Below are 16,374 nucleotides of genomic sequence, written 5' to 3'. Positions count from 1 at the left end.
TGAATTGGAAATACTACATTTTGTGAAATATACAAATATTTACCACCATCAAATCACACACATGTATTTTTTTATTTTATGGAAGCTACAAATTTCTTATCACAGTAGTTGTATTGCACTTTTCATAGAACAGAAATTTGTAATACTTTTTTTGTTTTATGAAAATCACATTTGGTTTTAAAGTGAAAATAAACCCCTTCACGCCTAAAAGTAAAACCTAAATGCTTAAGCCCAATTTTTGCAATTTTGACTTGTGTTGGTAAAACCGCTAGGGGTGCACTGAAAGGAAATCTTAGTATGGAAAATTAGTTTAAAACATTTTTTTTTTTTTTTTTTTTTAAGTGCAGCCTCCCCGGTGCCTGGATCAGAGCGGCGACTTCCCGCTGTGTCACAGAGCTGGATTTGAATCACCCGGGTCTGGTGACCGTAGTAACAATGTCCTGCCTCCTGTAAAGCTCGTCGCACTGATTTAAATTTCCCACCATTGGTTACTGCGGTTCTCAAGCTCCGTGAGCAGTCAGCAGCTCTCTGCTCACTGGAGTGGAGGGCACGGAAGTGGTTGGCTCAGGCTCTCGGTGGCTCACTGAACCGAGCTAGGTGTCGAACCTGAGACCTGGCGTATCCCGACTTCCATTGTCGTGATGGCGCGGCCCCTGGACAGACGTCAGCAGAGAACTGACTTTTTATCTGGAACTGGTTGGTCCTGTGTTTTTTTTTTTTTTATATATATATATATATATATATATATATATATATATATATATATATATATATATATATATATATATATATATATATATATATATATATATATATACGATTGACTTTGGTACCTTACGTTTCTGTGAATTGCTCCGGATCTCTCCAGAGTCTGGACTGATTGAGTGACGTCAGCCAACGGTGGACTTTAGCCTACTGTCTGCTGAATATAGGTCGCAGGAGTGTAGAACTAGATGCATTCCTGTGACCCACAGGAGAAGTAGGGCTGAAAAGGGCTTTGGACTAACTCATTTTTTTTTTTTTAGGTATGTCTTGTTAAAAGCTTTGTACTTTAAACAGAAATGTTTTACACTCTTTCAGAAACTGAAAGTTCCAAAACGGCAGATGAACCACCCACGGAAAAGGAAAATGCGGTAATCATTGGTCGCTGTTTTTCACTGTATCTTCTTCAAAGAAAACGTTTTAAAGCAAAACTAAGGTTTTTGGTTTGTTTTTAATAATGCAAACACTATAAAATTGCAAGTTAAAAAATGTTACATGTTTCACCCTAAAAAACGGAGTATAACATGTTCCCAAAGGTGAACTTATCCTTTTAACTCTTTACTTGGTTAAATTGCACCTTGTTCACAATTTGATCATGGGAGGTCTTGTGATGCCAAATGAAAGCTATCAAGAGAGCGGAGATGGGGGAGAGAGAATCCAGGGATTGTGACTGGTAGAGTCTGGATCGGGTTCAGGATCTAGGGTGTAGTTGTTATTTTTGAAGGCACTACATATTCCTCCTAGTTAAATTGTTAGTTTTCACCTTAAACCAGAACTTCACTCAGAATCGGCGTTGACCATTTTTAATCCTTATGCTGCCATTATTGGTAAATAGGTTGGAAAGTACACTTTTTTACATGTTTCACTTTTTTTTTAGAATTTCTTCAGTTACTGCCTGGTTTTCATGCCTAGGCAAATGATGTCATACATCACAGCAGTCTTCAGGAGGGGAGGAGGGGTTTTCTCATCTAAACACGCTCTCCTTTCTGCATGCCTGGACTAAGGGCAGATGGATTCCAGGAAGTAAATGCAATATGAATCATCTGCCCTTACTCAAGGTGGCCAGATGAGACAGAAATGCTAGGGGAAGTTTTTCAAATTGATTTCTCAAAAAAATATTCCATGAATGGGTGAGTTTGCTTTTGAATATCAAAAATGAATTAAATCATGTTTTAGTTTGTAGTGCTCAGGTGCCATGTAGTTCTGCTTTAAATCTGATCTCCGGGCAGATACTGTATAACAGTACTTGAGTATATCTTGCGTTATATTCTGTACTACTTTTTTCAATTATTGCAGGAGTCTGTCTCATCTTATCTTTTCTGGGGCTGACTCACCTTTTTGTGTTCATCAGACCTGTGATTGCGATTTCATTCTCCTTTTCCGCAGCCACCAGACATGCAAATGCCCCTCTGCACTTTTGCTACGAGCGGCCTAATTTACATCACCGCTAGCTATTGTGGGAGGGCCCAATCTTCCCAGACTCCCACCAGTAATTGCAGTTCTAATAGGATTATGGTTCCTGTTACTTGCTGCAGTCTAGCTTTAGTAATAGCATATCTTTTCACCATGTTGCACTTGTTGGCGCTGTAGAGTTGCTTTTATTCCAGTGTTTTTCAAACTTTTTTTTTAACTTGCGGTGCACCAAAAAGATCTAAAGATTTTCACGGCACTTATCAATTTTTGTGACGAAGATAGATATATATATATCTATCTATCTATCTATTACACAGTCCTGATCAAAAGTTTAAGACCACTTGAAAAATGGCAAAGAATCATATTTTACATTGTTGGATCTTAACAAGGTTCCAAGTAGAGCTTCAACATGCAACAAGAAGAAATGAGAGTGGGACAAAACATTTTTTGAGCATTCAATTAATTGAAAATAACGATTAAACTAAAACAGGCTGTTTTTCAGCTGATCAAAAGTTTAGGACCACGTGCCTTTAAAAGGCCAAATCGATGCAAAGATGTGGATTCATTGTCATTCTCTGTCCGGTAGTCACACGTTGTGATGGCAAAGGCAAAAAAACTCTCCCTTTTTTGAACGTGGTCGGGTTGCTGAACTGCATAAGCAGGGTCTATCACAGTGCGCCATCGCTGCTGAGGTGGGACGCAGTAAGACAGTCATTTGGAATTTCTTAAATGATCCTGAGGGTTATGGAACAAAAGTCAAGTGGAAGACCCAAAAAAATGTCACCAGCACTGAGCCGGAGGATCCAATTGGCTGTCCGTCAAGACACTGGACGATCCTCGACCCAAATTAAGGCCCTTACTGGTGCGGACTGCAGCCACATAACCATCAGACGGCATCTGAATATGAAGGGCTTCAAAAACAAAAAAACTTCTTCAAAAACCTTGTCTCCTTGAACGTCACAGAACTGCTCGTTTTGACTTTGCAAGAGAGCACCAAACATGGGACATTCAAAAGTGGAAGAAAGTTTTATTCTCTGATGAGAAAAAATTTAACCTTGATGGTCCTGATGGTTTCCAACGTTACTGGCATGACAAGCAGATCCCACCTGAGATGTTTTCTACGCGCCACAGTGGAGGGGGCGCCATAATGGTCTGGGGTGCTTTTTTCCTTCAGTGAAACAATGGAGCTTCAGGAAGTGCAGGGGCGTCAAACGGCCGCTGGCTTTGTCCAGATGTTGCAGAGAGCATTCCTCATGACTGAGGGCCCTCGTCTGTGTGGTAACGACTGGGTTTTTCAACAGGACAACACTACAGTACACAATGTCCGCAGGACAAGGGACTTCTTCCAGGAGAAGAACATCACTCTTTTGGCCCATCCTGCGTGTTCCCCTGATCTAAATCCAATTGAGAACCTTTGGGGATGGATGGCAAGGGAAGTTTACAAAAATGGACAACAGTTCCAGACAGTAGATGGCCTTTGTGCGGCTGTCTTCACCACTTGGAGAAATGTTCCCACTCACCTCATGGAAACACTTGCATCAAGCATGCCGAAACACATTTTTGAAGTGATCAACAATAACGGCGGAGCTACTCATTACTGAGTTCATGTTTGAAAGTTGGATTTCTGTTTTGGGGGGGTTTATTTTTTTTATTTTTTTTTGGAAGTGTGGTCCTAAACTTTTGATCAGCTGAAAAACAGCCTGTTTCAGTTTATTCGTTGTTTTCATTAAATTGAATGCTCAAATTTTTTTTTGTCTCACTCTCATTTCTTCTTGTTGCATGTTGAAGCTCTACTTGGAACCTTGTTAAGATCCAACAATGTAAAAATATGATTTCATGCCATTTTTCAAGTGGTCTTAAACTTTTGATCAGGACTGTGTGTGTGTGTGTGTGTGTGTGTGTGTGTGTGTGTGTGTATATATACACACAAGTCTTGCGTTAGAGGGAACCAATGAATGACTGACATTGAGTTTTTTTTTTTTTTTTTTTTTTTACTTTTGCGACATTGACTTTAACATTTTAAAATTTTTCTATTTTTCAAAACGCTAGCAATAAAAAAAATCAAAACCCCGATGACACACCTGCAGATCTCATACGGCACACAGTTTGAGAATCACTGCTCTAATCTCTTGTTTGTTGAAACCCTTTTTTTATGTTGCAGTTTTCATGGTATATTTTTGTTTTTTAGCAATTGAATTTTTTTTTTAACTCCGTTTTGCAGAGATGTTCGTACTGTAAAAGAAAGGGACCTACTATTGGTTGTGTCATAGAAACTTGCCGTAAAACGTACCATATAGCGTGTGTGGAAAAAGACGAAGGTGTTTTAGACACCGTTGGAGATGACCAACATGTGTAAGTTACATTTATATTGTGTTGTGTTCTATACTGTTTGGAAAGCTCAGCTAGATGGACCTGATTATAGAAGTACAGTAAAACCTTGGATTGCGAGCATAATTTATTCCAGAAACCTGCTTGTAATCCAAAGCACTTGTATTTCAAAGTGAATTTCCTCATAAGAAATAATGGAAACTCAGATGATTTGTTCCACAACCATTTATTCAGAAGTTCTTCAGTTTATAGTCCATATAAAAGGATTATAGCAATGTGATAGGTTGTATAACCATAAAATGTCCATCCACACATGGCAGCCTACACGGGAGCCTACACGGGAGCTACAGAGTATAAGAGAAGAGAGGCGCCTCTAAGTGTAGCAATATAGTTACATTTATTGATGGTACAACATTATCAACTCGCATGGTTGATGATTTAAAACAGGCCCATCTAAGTATACAGACATCCGGGGTAAAGCTGTCTGCAATTGTGACCGGGAAAACTACCCTGCAGTATAGCAACATGAAAGCAAGGCTTGAAGTTGAAGGGACGAAGTCAATGGTGGTGAGGACGGTGTATGTGGACATCTTTACCCCGGATGTCTGCATACTTGGATGCGCCTGTTTTAATCCTCAACCATGTGAGTTTCTAAATGTTGTACCTTCATTAAATGTAAGTGTATTGCTACACTTGGAAGCTCCTCTCTTCTCTCTTATACTCCGTTGTGACATGACACTACTTATATATCAAGACATTGCTTGTATATCAAGTCAAAATGTTTGCAAAACGCTCTCAAACCAAGGTTTTTACTGTATAGGGGTTACAGTGAGCATACTATTTAAAGTGCAGCACTTATAATCAAGTAAAAAAATACAAACCCTACACTAAATAAGTGATTACAAATGCTGATAAAAATGGCCCTCAAAACAACCCATACATAAGTGATAATGTGTTAATAAAAATGGAGGACAAAGTCCACAGATGTGCCAAAGGTGATGCCTCCCAGAATATCTCCAAGGAAAGGACAGGCAGACAGAAGCTCCCCAGATGTCCAGTGGGAGTGAAGGTAAAAAAATGGCTGCTTACTAAAAGTTATTGGCCTTCAAATTAATGAAAAGTCAGAAAACGCTTTAGGAAAGAATGCCCAAATGAATCCACACTGTAATACTGACACCCTTTTCACTCTCGATGTAAGGGGGCATATATGACAAACTATATTATGTAATGATGAGCATTTATTTAGAAACAAAACGCGCTGCACTCATATCTAAAGATAAAAATGTGACATCACCACAAACAGTGGCCGCTGGTCGGAAGGACTATGTGTTTTTTTTTTTTTCTTTCTTTCTTTCTTTTATATTGTAACTAAACGCTCATTACATATTGCACTGAGTTCTTATATACACCACCTTCTGCACACCTGTGGACTTTTTCAGCGATTTTTTTTATTGACACATTATCGTTTAGGTTGTTTTAAGGACTATTTTATCACCATTTGTAATCACTTATTTGGTGTATTTTGTATTTTTCACTTGATTATGATAAGCGCTGCACTTTGTTTAAATATTGGTTTGATATCTGTTAACCTGTGCCAGCGGCTGTTTTTAATTTTTATTTGTAATCACCTCCTTGGATGGATTTATACTGGATTTATTGTTTACAGTAAACTAATGACATATTCAACCAATTTATCCTGATCATTATGATGTAAAAAAATTGGCAGAGGTTGGCTTTAGTGAAAAAATTTTATGTAAAAAAAAAAAAAAAAACATTTAATTGTGTCACTAGTTAAGGGGGGATCCTTTCTGCATCTGGTTGAGTCCTTATCTATATATGTATACAGCCAAAGCATTAACTCAATCCACTTTATTGTACACAAAACATACAGACATTAAAATACAGTTTGCAACAGCCACCATTTTGCTCAGACAATATACCGTATATCACAAGAGTACACTCCTTGCACTTTTTTTGTAAATATTTTATTCTATCTTTGCTAAAATGTAAAGTAGTAAGTGTCCAGCTTGTAGAACGGTGTACATTTTGCTGTCCCCTCAAAATAACAACACACAGCCATTAATCTCTAAACCGCTGGCAACAAGTAAGTAAGCCAAACCCTAAGTGAAAATGTCCAAATTGGGCCCAATTAGCCATTTTCGCTCCCTGGTGTCATGTGACTTGTTGGGGTTTCAAAGTCTCAGGTGTGAATGGGGATCAGGTGTGTTAAATTTGGTGTTATCGATCTCGCTCTCTCATACTGGTCACTGGAAGTTCAATATGTCACCTCATGGCAAAGAACTCTGAGGATCTGAAAAAAAATTGTTGCTCTACATAAAGATGACCTAGGCTATAAGAAGATTGCCAAGACCCTGAAACAGCTGCAGCATGGTGGCCAAGACCATACAGCGGTTGAACAACACAGGTTTCACTCAGAACAGGCCCCCGACATGGTTGACCAAAGAAGTTGCGTGCACATGCTCAGCGTCATACCCAGAGGTTGTCTTTGGGAAATAGACGTATGAGTGCTGCCAGCATTGCTGCAGAGGTTGAAGGGGTCAGCCTGTCAGTGCTCAGACCATACGCCGCACACTGCATCAAATTGGTCTGCATGGCTTTTGTCCCAGAAGGAAGCCTCTTCTAAAGATGATGCACAAATCTGCAAACCATTTGTTGAATACAAGCAGACTAAGGACATGGATTACTGGAACCATGTCCTGTGGTCTGAGACCAAAATAAACCTATTTTGGTTCAGATGGTGTCAAGCGGGTGAGGAGTACAAAGAAAAATTATCTTGCCTACAGTCAAGCATGGTGGTGGGAGTGTCATGGTCTGGGGCTGCGTGAGCGCTGCCAGCACTGGGGAGCTACAGTTCATTGGGGAAACCATGAATGCCAACATGTACTGTGACATACTGAAGCAGAGCATGATCCACTCCCTTCGGAGATTGGGCCACAAGGCAGTATGCCAACATAACGACCCCCAAACACCTCCAAGATGACCACTGCCTTGCTGAAGAAACTGAGGGTAAAGGTGATGGCCTGGCCAATTGAAATAAACCTCTTCTTTGATGTGTTAATATTGTTAATAGATGAATATTATATATTAGGTTAAAGAAAATCTTTAACACCAATCATGTCTCCAGACCTAAACCCTATGGAGCATCTGTGGGGCATCCTCAAATGGAAGATGGAGGGGTGCAAGGTCTCTAACCTCCACCATCTCCGTGATGTCATCGTGGAAGAGGATTCTAGTGGTAACCTGTGAAGCTCTGGTGAACTCTATGCCCAAGAGTGTTAAGGCAGTGCTGGAAAATAATAGTGGCCACTTTGACATTCTTGTTGCCAGCGGTTTAGATATTAACGGCTGTGTGTTGAGTTATTTTGAGGGGACAGCAAATACAAGCTGTACACTCACTACTTTACATTGTAGCAAAGTGTAATTTATTCAGTGTCACGTGAAAAGATATAATAAAATATTAACATAAATGTGAGAAGTGTACTCACTTATGTGTGTTGACCACAGGAAGGGAGTGGTATTGTTGGCAGAGAAGGGGAGAGGGTGCCATCTGTTAGTGGGAGAGTGCCAGTGCACTAGACCCACACAAGGACTCAAAGCCCTCGCACGCACAGCCCATAGTAGGCCTCCGACAAGAGGTGGAGCCCAGGCGGTCATATATATGAAGATCGTACCTTGTTCCTCCTCTCGGACCCCAACAGGCCAAGGACCAGCACATAGCCTGGGGTTGTGGACCACTGGATTAGGGGACCCTTTCCGCATCTGGTTGAGTCCATAACTAGTAACATTTTTGGTTTTTCATGTATATTGACTAGGGGGGCCATGAGGTTATTTGGTGTACGCAAATCCTTGATTTTTTTTCTTGTAAGTTGGCTACCTTTTTCTGGTATTGGTCACTGAGGCTGCTATCTTATAAAGGGTACAGTATTGATTCCTGTGCGATAAGAAGGGACATGTTCAAGGGGAGATAGATATATATATATGTGTGTGTGTATATATGTATTTTATTTTTTTCTGAAGAATATATTCCTTTGTTTTCTTGTAAGGATGTAATTTTACATAAATGATTGTTAAATCCTTTTTTTTTTTTTTTTTTTTTTTTATATAGTGCCTATTGTTTTAAACATGCAGAAAAGGACCCTGCTTCTCCAGAAGGTATGTTTGCTTTCAGTTTGCATGATCAGTCATAAGCTGTGATTTGGAAATTCTGCATTTTGTGTAATATGCTAACATTTACCACCACCAAAACATATACACGCACATATGCGCGCGCACACACTCATTTCATATCACAGAAGCTTTGTTGTACAAAATAAAAAAGTGAAATCCCATTCCTTTGCATCTTAGATTATCGTCTAATATTAAAGTGGAAGTCCATGCTAAAACTAAAATCCCTATAGAAACCCAGGATCCAACACTATCCTATCTAGCCCAGTAAAGATAAAATCGTTATACATACCTCTTCTGCAGGCGATACAACGCTGAGCTGTCAGCTGCGGCTTCACTGTGTAACAGGTGCAGAGGACCCCTCCGACAACGGAAGCCTGATGGTAAATCTATGGGTGACGTCACTCCCCTGTAATTTCACAGCCATTGTCGGCCGTGTCCTCTGCAGAGCTTCTGCCGCTGGATATCAGGCCGGATCGCCTTCAAATGAGGTATGTATTCTGATTTTTTTTTTTTTTTTTTTTGATAGGTTAGATTGTGGGTGCCTAAAGATGCAGGTATTTCAGTTAAATAATTTGGATTGGTTTCTAGCTAAATATATTGGTGATCGATATTAATCAACTATTTTTCGTGTGTTTTTCTTTTTTCAGATTCGTACTTGCCTAGGTGGATGTAGCATCGATCCGAAGCTGCATCTGTCCCCTGCCGGCTCGAACACTGAGAACCAAGCTATCGAACCCCGCCGATTGCTCGGTTCTCCCAGCTCTCTGCTCTGCCCCCTCCTCGCTCACTGGAGCGCTGAGCTGTGGTGGGGCAGGAGTGGCCGGCTCAGGCTCTTAGCGGCTTGCTGAGAGCCTGACTCAGGGATCTGGATGGATTCCGACTCCATGGTTGTGATGCTGCCAAGCCTGGACTGACTCAGCTGATGTCAGCAGAGAGCGAATTTCAGCCTGCTCTCTGCTGAAAACGGGTCACTGGAGTGCAGAATGAACTGCACTCCTGTGATTCATAGAAGTACAGCTAAACTGTACTTCTCCTTTTTTAATAGGGATTGCCAGTGGTCCCTGAACTGGTGGCTGGGAAACATTGGGCCAATGGTGTTGTATCAGTCATGGTAAACACGTTTGTTTTATGACTTGCAGTAACAATTTTTTTTAGGTATATTAATAACTTTGTACTTTACCAGAAATGTTTTACTCTTCCAGGAAGTGAAAGATCCGAAACACCAGATAGTCCATCCACATCGTATACAACTTCGGTAAAAAAATATATATATTGCAAACACTATTAAATTGCAAGTTAAAAATGGTGAATACATGCTTGTCTTGTGGCTTCTTCAGAAGGTCTCCCAGCTATTGTGCAGGCTTGGTGCAGGACCTGGGATTGTCTATGATCTCTTGGCTTCAGCTCCTCTTCCTGCACAGCTCATCAGCGCTTGTAGGCTTCTGACACCTACCTCTTGGTATGTCATTATGTTTTTATATTTGCACAAGGATCAGAGACCATCACTATGCAAAACAATGTGGCCCCTCACAATCCTGTCCTGTGTTCTCTCTATATTTGATGGACAGCTACTTTTTAGTAGAAGTATTCACAAGTGGCTGATAAAAGAACAGCAGAGGGGGAGATAAGGTGAGCGTAGAAGTGCCATATTGCATTCTCGATTTCCTGGCAAAGAGTGAAAATAACTCTTGCACAGACTGATTATATCACGTCTCTCAACCTTCTCACTTCCCTCCACATTCTCATCCCTCTAATGCCAATGAAGAGACAGAGCGCTTTTCCTGAAAAAATACTTTCATGATAATTGTTTGGCTGCTCCTTATATTTGGTTGATTTATGGCCAGTAGTATGCAGCGCTGAAATCACCATCTCTGTTGTCCTTGTACTTGGAGACAGCAGTAGCTGCACAATGAATATTTAAATACAAAGAAGTCTCCTTAAAGCGGATGTTCCGCCAAAAAAAAATATTAAAAGCCAGCAGCTACAAATACTGCAGCTGCTAACTTTTAATATTAGGACACTTACCTGTCCTGGAGTCCAGCGGCGTCCGCAGCAGAGGACGAGCGATCGCTCGTCACCCTGCTGCTCCCCCCTCCATCCACGCTGAGGGAACCAGGAAGTGAAGCGCTCCGGCTTCACTGCCCGGTTCCCTACGGCGCATGCGTGAGTCGCACTGCGCCCGCCAATTATCTCCTGCTGTGTGCTGGGAGCCGAGTGTTCCCAGCACACAACGGGGGGGGCGACGGGATGTGACGCAATGCCCGTCTTTTGCCCGTGAATGCCTTTAGACAGGTATCTGCACCCCCCTCCCCCCTGAAAGGTGTCAAATGTGACACCGGAGGGGGGGAGGGTGCCGATCAGCGCGACTTCACTTTAGGGTGGAGAACCGCTTTAAAGGGTTTGTAAAAGGAATTTTTTTTTTTTTTTTTTTTATCTTGATGGCTTCTGTTACTTTAATGCAGTGCTGTTTTCATGTCCTCATTGTTCGTTTTTGCTCTCAAGTTGCTATATTCTTCTCTGATCTCCACACTTCCTGGTTGTCTGTTTGCTGATAACCACAGTACTGGGAGCTTTCTCTCTGTGGTCACTAACTTCAAGGAGGTGTGATTACTGTGTGTCTAGTTTCTAGTTTTGTTTTCCAAACCATCACTGCTCTATGGCTCTGTATGCTCTGTACAGCACAGAGGCAGGAAACGACATGCAAAAACGAAACTAGAAACTACAGGTACATTATATGATTGATTTTTATCTATTCTTTTTCATTTTTAAAAGGAATCCGTTAACTATTATGTCTCTATACCCTGTAAACATTCATTTCAGCAAAAAAAAATTTTTTATTTACAACTCCTTTAAGCAGACCACACATTATGCCAGGGCTTGACAAATTTGCTTGGAATCTAGGAGCCAGGTAAAAATGCTAGGAGCCAGGTTTTTTTTTTCTTTTACGACCTTCAAAACTTTACACGCAGCTATACCGCTGACAAAGCGCTGCTGGAGCAGTGCATTGCGGCCGGTTTTAACACTTTCTCGGCCCCTAGCAGGAGTTAAAAGCACCGCGCTATGGCCGAAATGCGCCGCAAATCCGCCCATAGCGTCGGTGATAAAATAGCGATTTTACCGCCGAGGCTATGGGCGACTCTGTGTAAAAGGGGTCTAAAGGTCCGATTGGGTCCGTCTGAAAAACTAACAAGCGAACCTGATCGGACAGTCCGTGTGAAAGGGGCCAAGCAGGGAGATGACTAATAATAATAAATGAATTTTAATTAAGAAAAAAAGAAAGAAACAGTTTTTACTTAAAAAAAAAAAAGCTATTACATAAAAAAATAAGGGTATATGAAGCTATTTTAACCAGCCACCACACACTCGCCAGATGACGGCTGCAATCACTTTCTCTCTCTTCTCCACTTTGGCAAGGAGATGGGCGGGAAGAAAAAACAGGCAGGAAGTCCATTAGCATTGCTGGTTTTCATCTTGTCATACCAACGGCCACCGCAAGATGGCCCCAGAACACAGAATGAAACATAGGCCTGCAGAAGGTCGCAAATTCGACCTGGCGCCTGGGGTTTGTCGACCCCTATATTACCGGTATGCAGTTTACCATTGTGCAACCACTGCTTGGGTCTATCATGTTGAACGATCCACCCAACAATCCGTTGCCAAATCTTCAAGGACCAGGCTGTGCTGGTACATATTGACGTTGAGCTAAACTGAAATAGTTGCCAAAAAAAGGCCAACATTAAATGTATTTACCGAGAGGAAAATTTATTATTTGATCTTCTGCAGATATTGTAAGTTTACAAAGAAATGAATGGCCTCTAATTTTATCATTGGTGTATTTTAAATTATGGATAGCATATCAACCAAAAATCCAGATAAAACACATGATACAAATGTTATAAATTGAGTTGCAGTTCTGTGAGTAAAAGAAGTATTTTATCTCCAAGCAAAACATGACTTGGTACTTGGTGGAGAAACACTTGTTGGCAAGCACAGAGGTAAGATGTTTCTTGTAGGTGCTTACCAGGTTTTCACACATCTCGGGAGGGATTTTGGTCCACTCTTCTTTACAGATCTTTAAGGTTTCTTGGCTGTTGCTTGGCAACTCAAAGTTTCAGCTCCCTCCATAATTTTTTTTTATTGGATTATGGTCTGGAGACTGGCTAGGCCACTCCATGACCTTAAAGTGATTGTAAAGTCTTGTTTGTTATTTTTATAAAAATAAATAACATGTCATCTTTACCTGTTCTGTTGCAGTGGATTTGCACAGAGCAGCCCAGATCCTCCTCTTCACAGGTCCCTTCTGGGGTCCCTCTTCTGTGATTTGGCCCCTCCCTCCTGTTCAGTCTCCCTACAGCAAGCAGCTTGCTATGGGGGCATCCGAGCCGAGTCACAGCTACCTGTGTTCATTCAGACATGGAGCCCCTTCTCCCCTGATTGGCAAATTGGTTTTAATTGACCGCAGCCAATGGTACCGCTGCTGTGTCTCAGCCAATCGGGAGGGAGAATCTCGGATGGCTGAAACACTCGTGGACAGAGAGGGACCTTGGGTCATTGTTAGGAGGGCTGCTGCACACAGAGGGATTTTTATCTTCATGCATAGAATGCAGTAAGATGAGAAATCTCCTGCCCTTTACAACCACGTTTAATGTGCTGCTTCTTGTGCCACTCCTTAGTTGCCTTGGTGGTATGTTTTGGGTCATTGTCATGCTGGAAGACCCATCTTCATTGTTCTGGCTGAGGGAAGAAGGTTCTCATCCAAGATTTTACAAAACATGGCACTGCAATGCAGAAAAGTGGGCCTGTACTTTTTATCAGAGAAACCACCTCAAAGCGTAAGGTTTCCACCTCCATGCTTTTTTTTTTTTTTTCCAAACATGGCGAGTCAAGTTAATGCCACAGAGCTCCATTTTTGGTCTCATCCGACCACACTTTCTCCCAATCCTTATCTGAATCGTTTAGCTCAATTTGCAAACTTTAAATTGGCCTGTACATGTGCCTTGAGGTTGGGAACCTTGTTGGGCTCTGCAGGATTTTAATCCATGGCGGCGTATTGTTACCAATGGTTTGTTTGGTGACTGTGGTCTCAACTGACTTGAGATCATCCACAAGATCCTCCTGTGTAGTTCTGGGCTGATCCCTCCTTTTTTCTCATGATCATTTTTACCCCACGAGGTGAAATCTTGCATGGAGCTCCTGGCCGAGGACAATTGGTTAGTTTATATTTCTTCTATTTGTAAATCGCTCCAACGGTTGTCTCATTCTCGCCAAGCTTCTTGCTGATAATCGTGTAGCCCATTCCAGCTTGTGTAGGTCTACAACATGGGTCTTCAAACTACGGCCCTCCAGTTGTTCAGGAACTACAATTCCCATCATGCCTAGTCATGTCTGTGAATGTCAGTGTGTTCCAATGCCTCATGGGATGTGTAGTTCTGCAACAGCTGGAGGGCCGTAGTTTGAGGATCCCTGGTCTACAATCTTGCCCCCGATGTCCTTTTAACAGCTCTTTGGTCTTGCTCATGATGGTGAGGTTTGAATGGAATAGAGATTCTGTGGACAGGTGTCTCTTTTTATACACATAACTAGTTGTCGTTGGAGAAGCTTAAATTGGCATTGACTAATCTGTGTACCACATACTGTAGCTTGTCTGTGGGAGCCAGAATTATTGTTGGTTGGTAGGGGGATCAAATACTTATTTTACTCACTGAACTAAAGGAAAAAAAATGTAGCGCTGTGATTGATACAAAACTTAGAATGTCACCATGAAGTGACTAAAGTGAAATAAATAAATGTGATATAATAAAAGTGCAAATGAATGTCCACAAAAAATTCACTGTAGAACAAGTGATCACATCGATTATCAGGGACAAGGCATTCTTCTCAACTATATGAAGTAGGTGAAATACTCTTACCGGATCCCAAGGTTCTGCCTGCCCACAGCAGATCGTGAAAGCGTGGACTATACCAGGAAGGATCAGCTCGATGTGTCAAAAGGCTGAATGATGGGAAGAATGGGTTTGTCCTAGATGTATCGCAATAGTCCTTGATGGAAGGCTCTCCATAGAGGTGAATCGATCTGGATCAAACGAACGGACCACAGGGGAGGGAGGAGGAAGGCCCCCAACTCCAAGCCAATATTGCGTAGTAAAGCGATTACCCCAAAGGGGATGTAAAACGATGGTGAAGCTAGAACTTTGTTCAGCAGATCATGCAAGGAAAAAGAAAAATGCTCCAGATGGTGCAGATCAAAAAAGATGAGGCTTTATTGCAATAAAACCAAACAAATTCTGATAAAAAGTGATCACAAAAAAGTAAATAAAAAGCAATATTAGGAGTAGGCGTACCAAGCCTGACGCGTTTTGTCCAAGGGGACTTCAACTGGGGCATCTACCTGCTCTCTCATATTGCCATACATTTATAGTAAAATACTCCTAATTGAACTGGCCACCAACCCAAACAGGCGAGTTGTGCCATGTATGTCTGTGATTGGGGAAGAGTTGTCACATGACTAAGGGAGAGTCAGTCACATGACATATAAGACTCGCAGCCTCCAAACACAGACCAATCACAAACCAGTAAATCTAAAACGCATCCTGGGTCAACCAAATGGCTATTCAGTGACCCGGTAATGATCTCCATATGACCAATAACAGAAGTCGAAAAAGGCCGCCAAAAAGATCGGGGCGTGACTAGACATGTGGTGTCCAGCATCCACCTGTCACCCGTCCATAATCATTGGTCAGGTTCCTTAAACTGCATAAACCAATAGAAACCTTTTTATAGGGGTCTCATCAGCCATACCAATGGGAGGAGGGGGGAGGGAACATCCACAGCACTCTGCCATGGGTGCACATACTAACCACCCTCAACCCTTCATTGGACTCTCTTGTCACGCTGACCTCTCGCACCTACACCCGTACCGAGCGCCCACAACGGAGATGGCACTCGGCCGGTGTATTATGCAGAGCTATATGACCAAGGTCCACCGCGCTGCACATGTGACATCACGGCGCGACCCGTCGCCATGGTCACGCGAATCGCGGCAATGGAACGCCGCGTGGCGTCACCGCGCCAGCAGAATGCAACGCGCTCGGCCGTGCGACGTCATGACGCGAAGCGTCACATGGAACGCGGCGCGCCTCACCATGTATAGGAGGCCGTCAACGTGCAACGTCATGGCGCATTAGTGTCAAAAACGTCACACAATGGGCGCCAATAAACAAGGGGCCAAGGGTCTTGCTTTTTTGTCGGCCACTAGTGTTGTGTAAACACACATTACACTTGCAGCAAGGGAAAAAAGCGCTACAATCCTGGAAAAAAAGTGACTTTTGGGGGGGGATCAATAAAATTAGGCGCAATCTGTCCTTGAATGGACCTAGCACCCCTAAAGATGACACCTGCTCTTGCGGGTATGGCAGGACCCAAGACTATGTTGTTTTGAAGGATACCCCAATGTTTTTTTTTTTTTTTTTTTTTAAATATCCTTAGTTTGTCTAGATTGAACCGAGTATGAGGTGAAAAAAGACCATCTAATTTTCTCGTCTCTCGCCTTCTTGGGACGCACCTGCAAAAGTGAACTTTGTTCAATCCTGCAGGATTCGATCAATTTCACCTTGAAGGTTTTCAACCTCATAACCCTTCTCGACAAACCTGTCCTTCAAGATGGCAGATTGGGAACTCCATTTA

At 42.0% G+C, this 16,374-nt stretch overlaps 1 protein-coding gene across 3 annotated transcripts in view; it reads left to right on the top strand.

Annotated features, from left to right (window-relative positions):
• LOC120929092 (neurofilament heavy polypeptide-like) overlaps nucleotides 1-16,374 on the top strand; it is a 74,511-nt gene that overhangs the window by 10,839 nt on the left and 47,298 nt on the right. For all 3 annotated transcript variants that reach the window (XM_040340298.1, XM_040340297.1, XM_040340296.1), the window contains exons 5-8: nucleotides 1,081-1,133; nucleotides 4,397-4,527; nucleotides 8,630-8,676; nucleotides 9,894-9,946. In XM_040340298.1, the coding sequence (XP_040196232.1) occupies nucleotides 1,081-1,133; nucleotides 4,397-4,527; nucleotides 8,630-8,676; nucleotides 9,894-9,946 (284 nt within the window). The remainder of the gene's footprint in view (nucleotides 1-1,080; nucleotides 1,134-4,396; nucleotides 4,528-8,629; nucleotides 8,677-9,893; nucleotides 9,947-16,374) is intronic.

This window comes from Rana temporaria, chromosome 2 (assembly GCF_905171775.1).
Source record: "Rana temporaria chromosome 2, aRanTem1.1, whole genome shotgun sequence".
NCBI classification, from domain to species: Eukaryota; Metazoa; Chordata; class Amphibia; order Anura; family Ranidae; genus Rana; species Rana temporaria.
The sequence above is the reverse complement of the archived record's forward strand: the minus strand, read 5'-3'. Positions and strand labels throughout refer to the sequence as shown.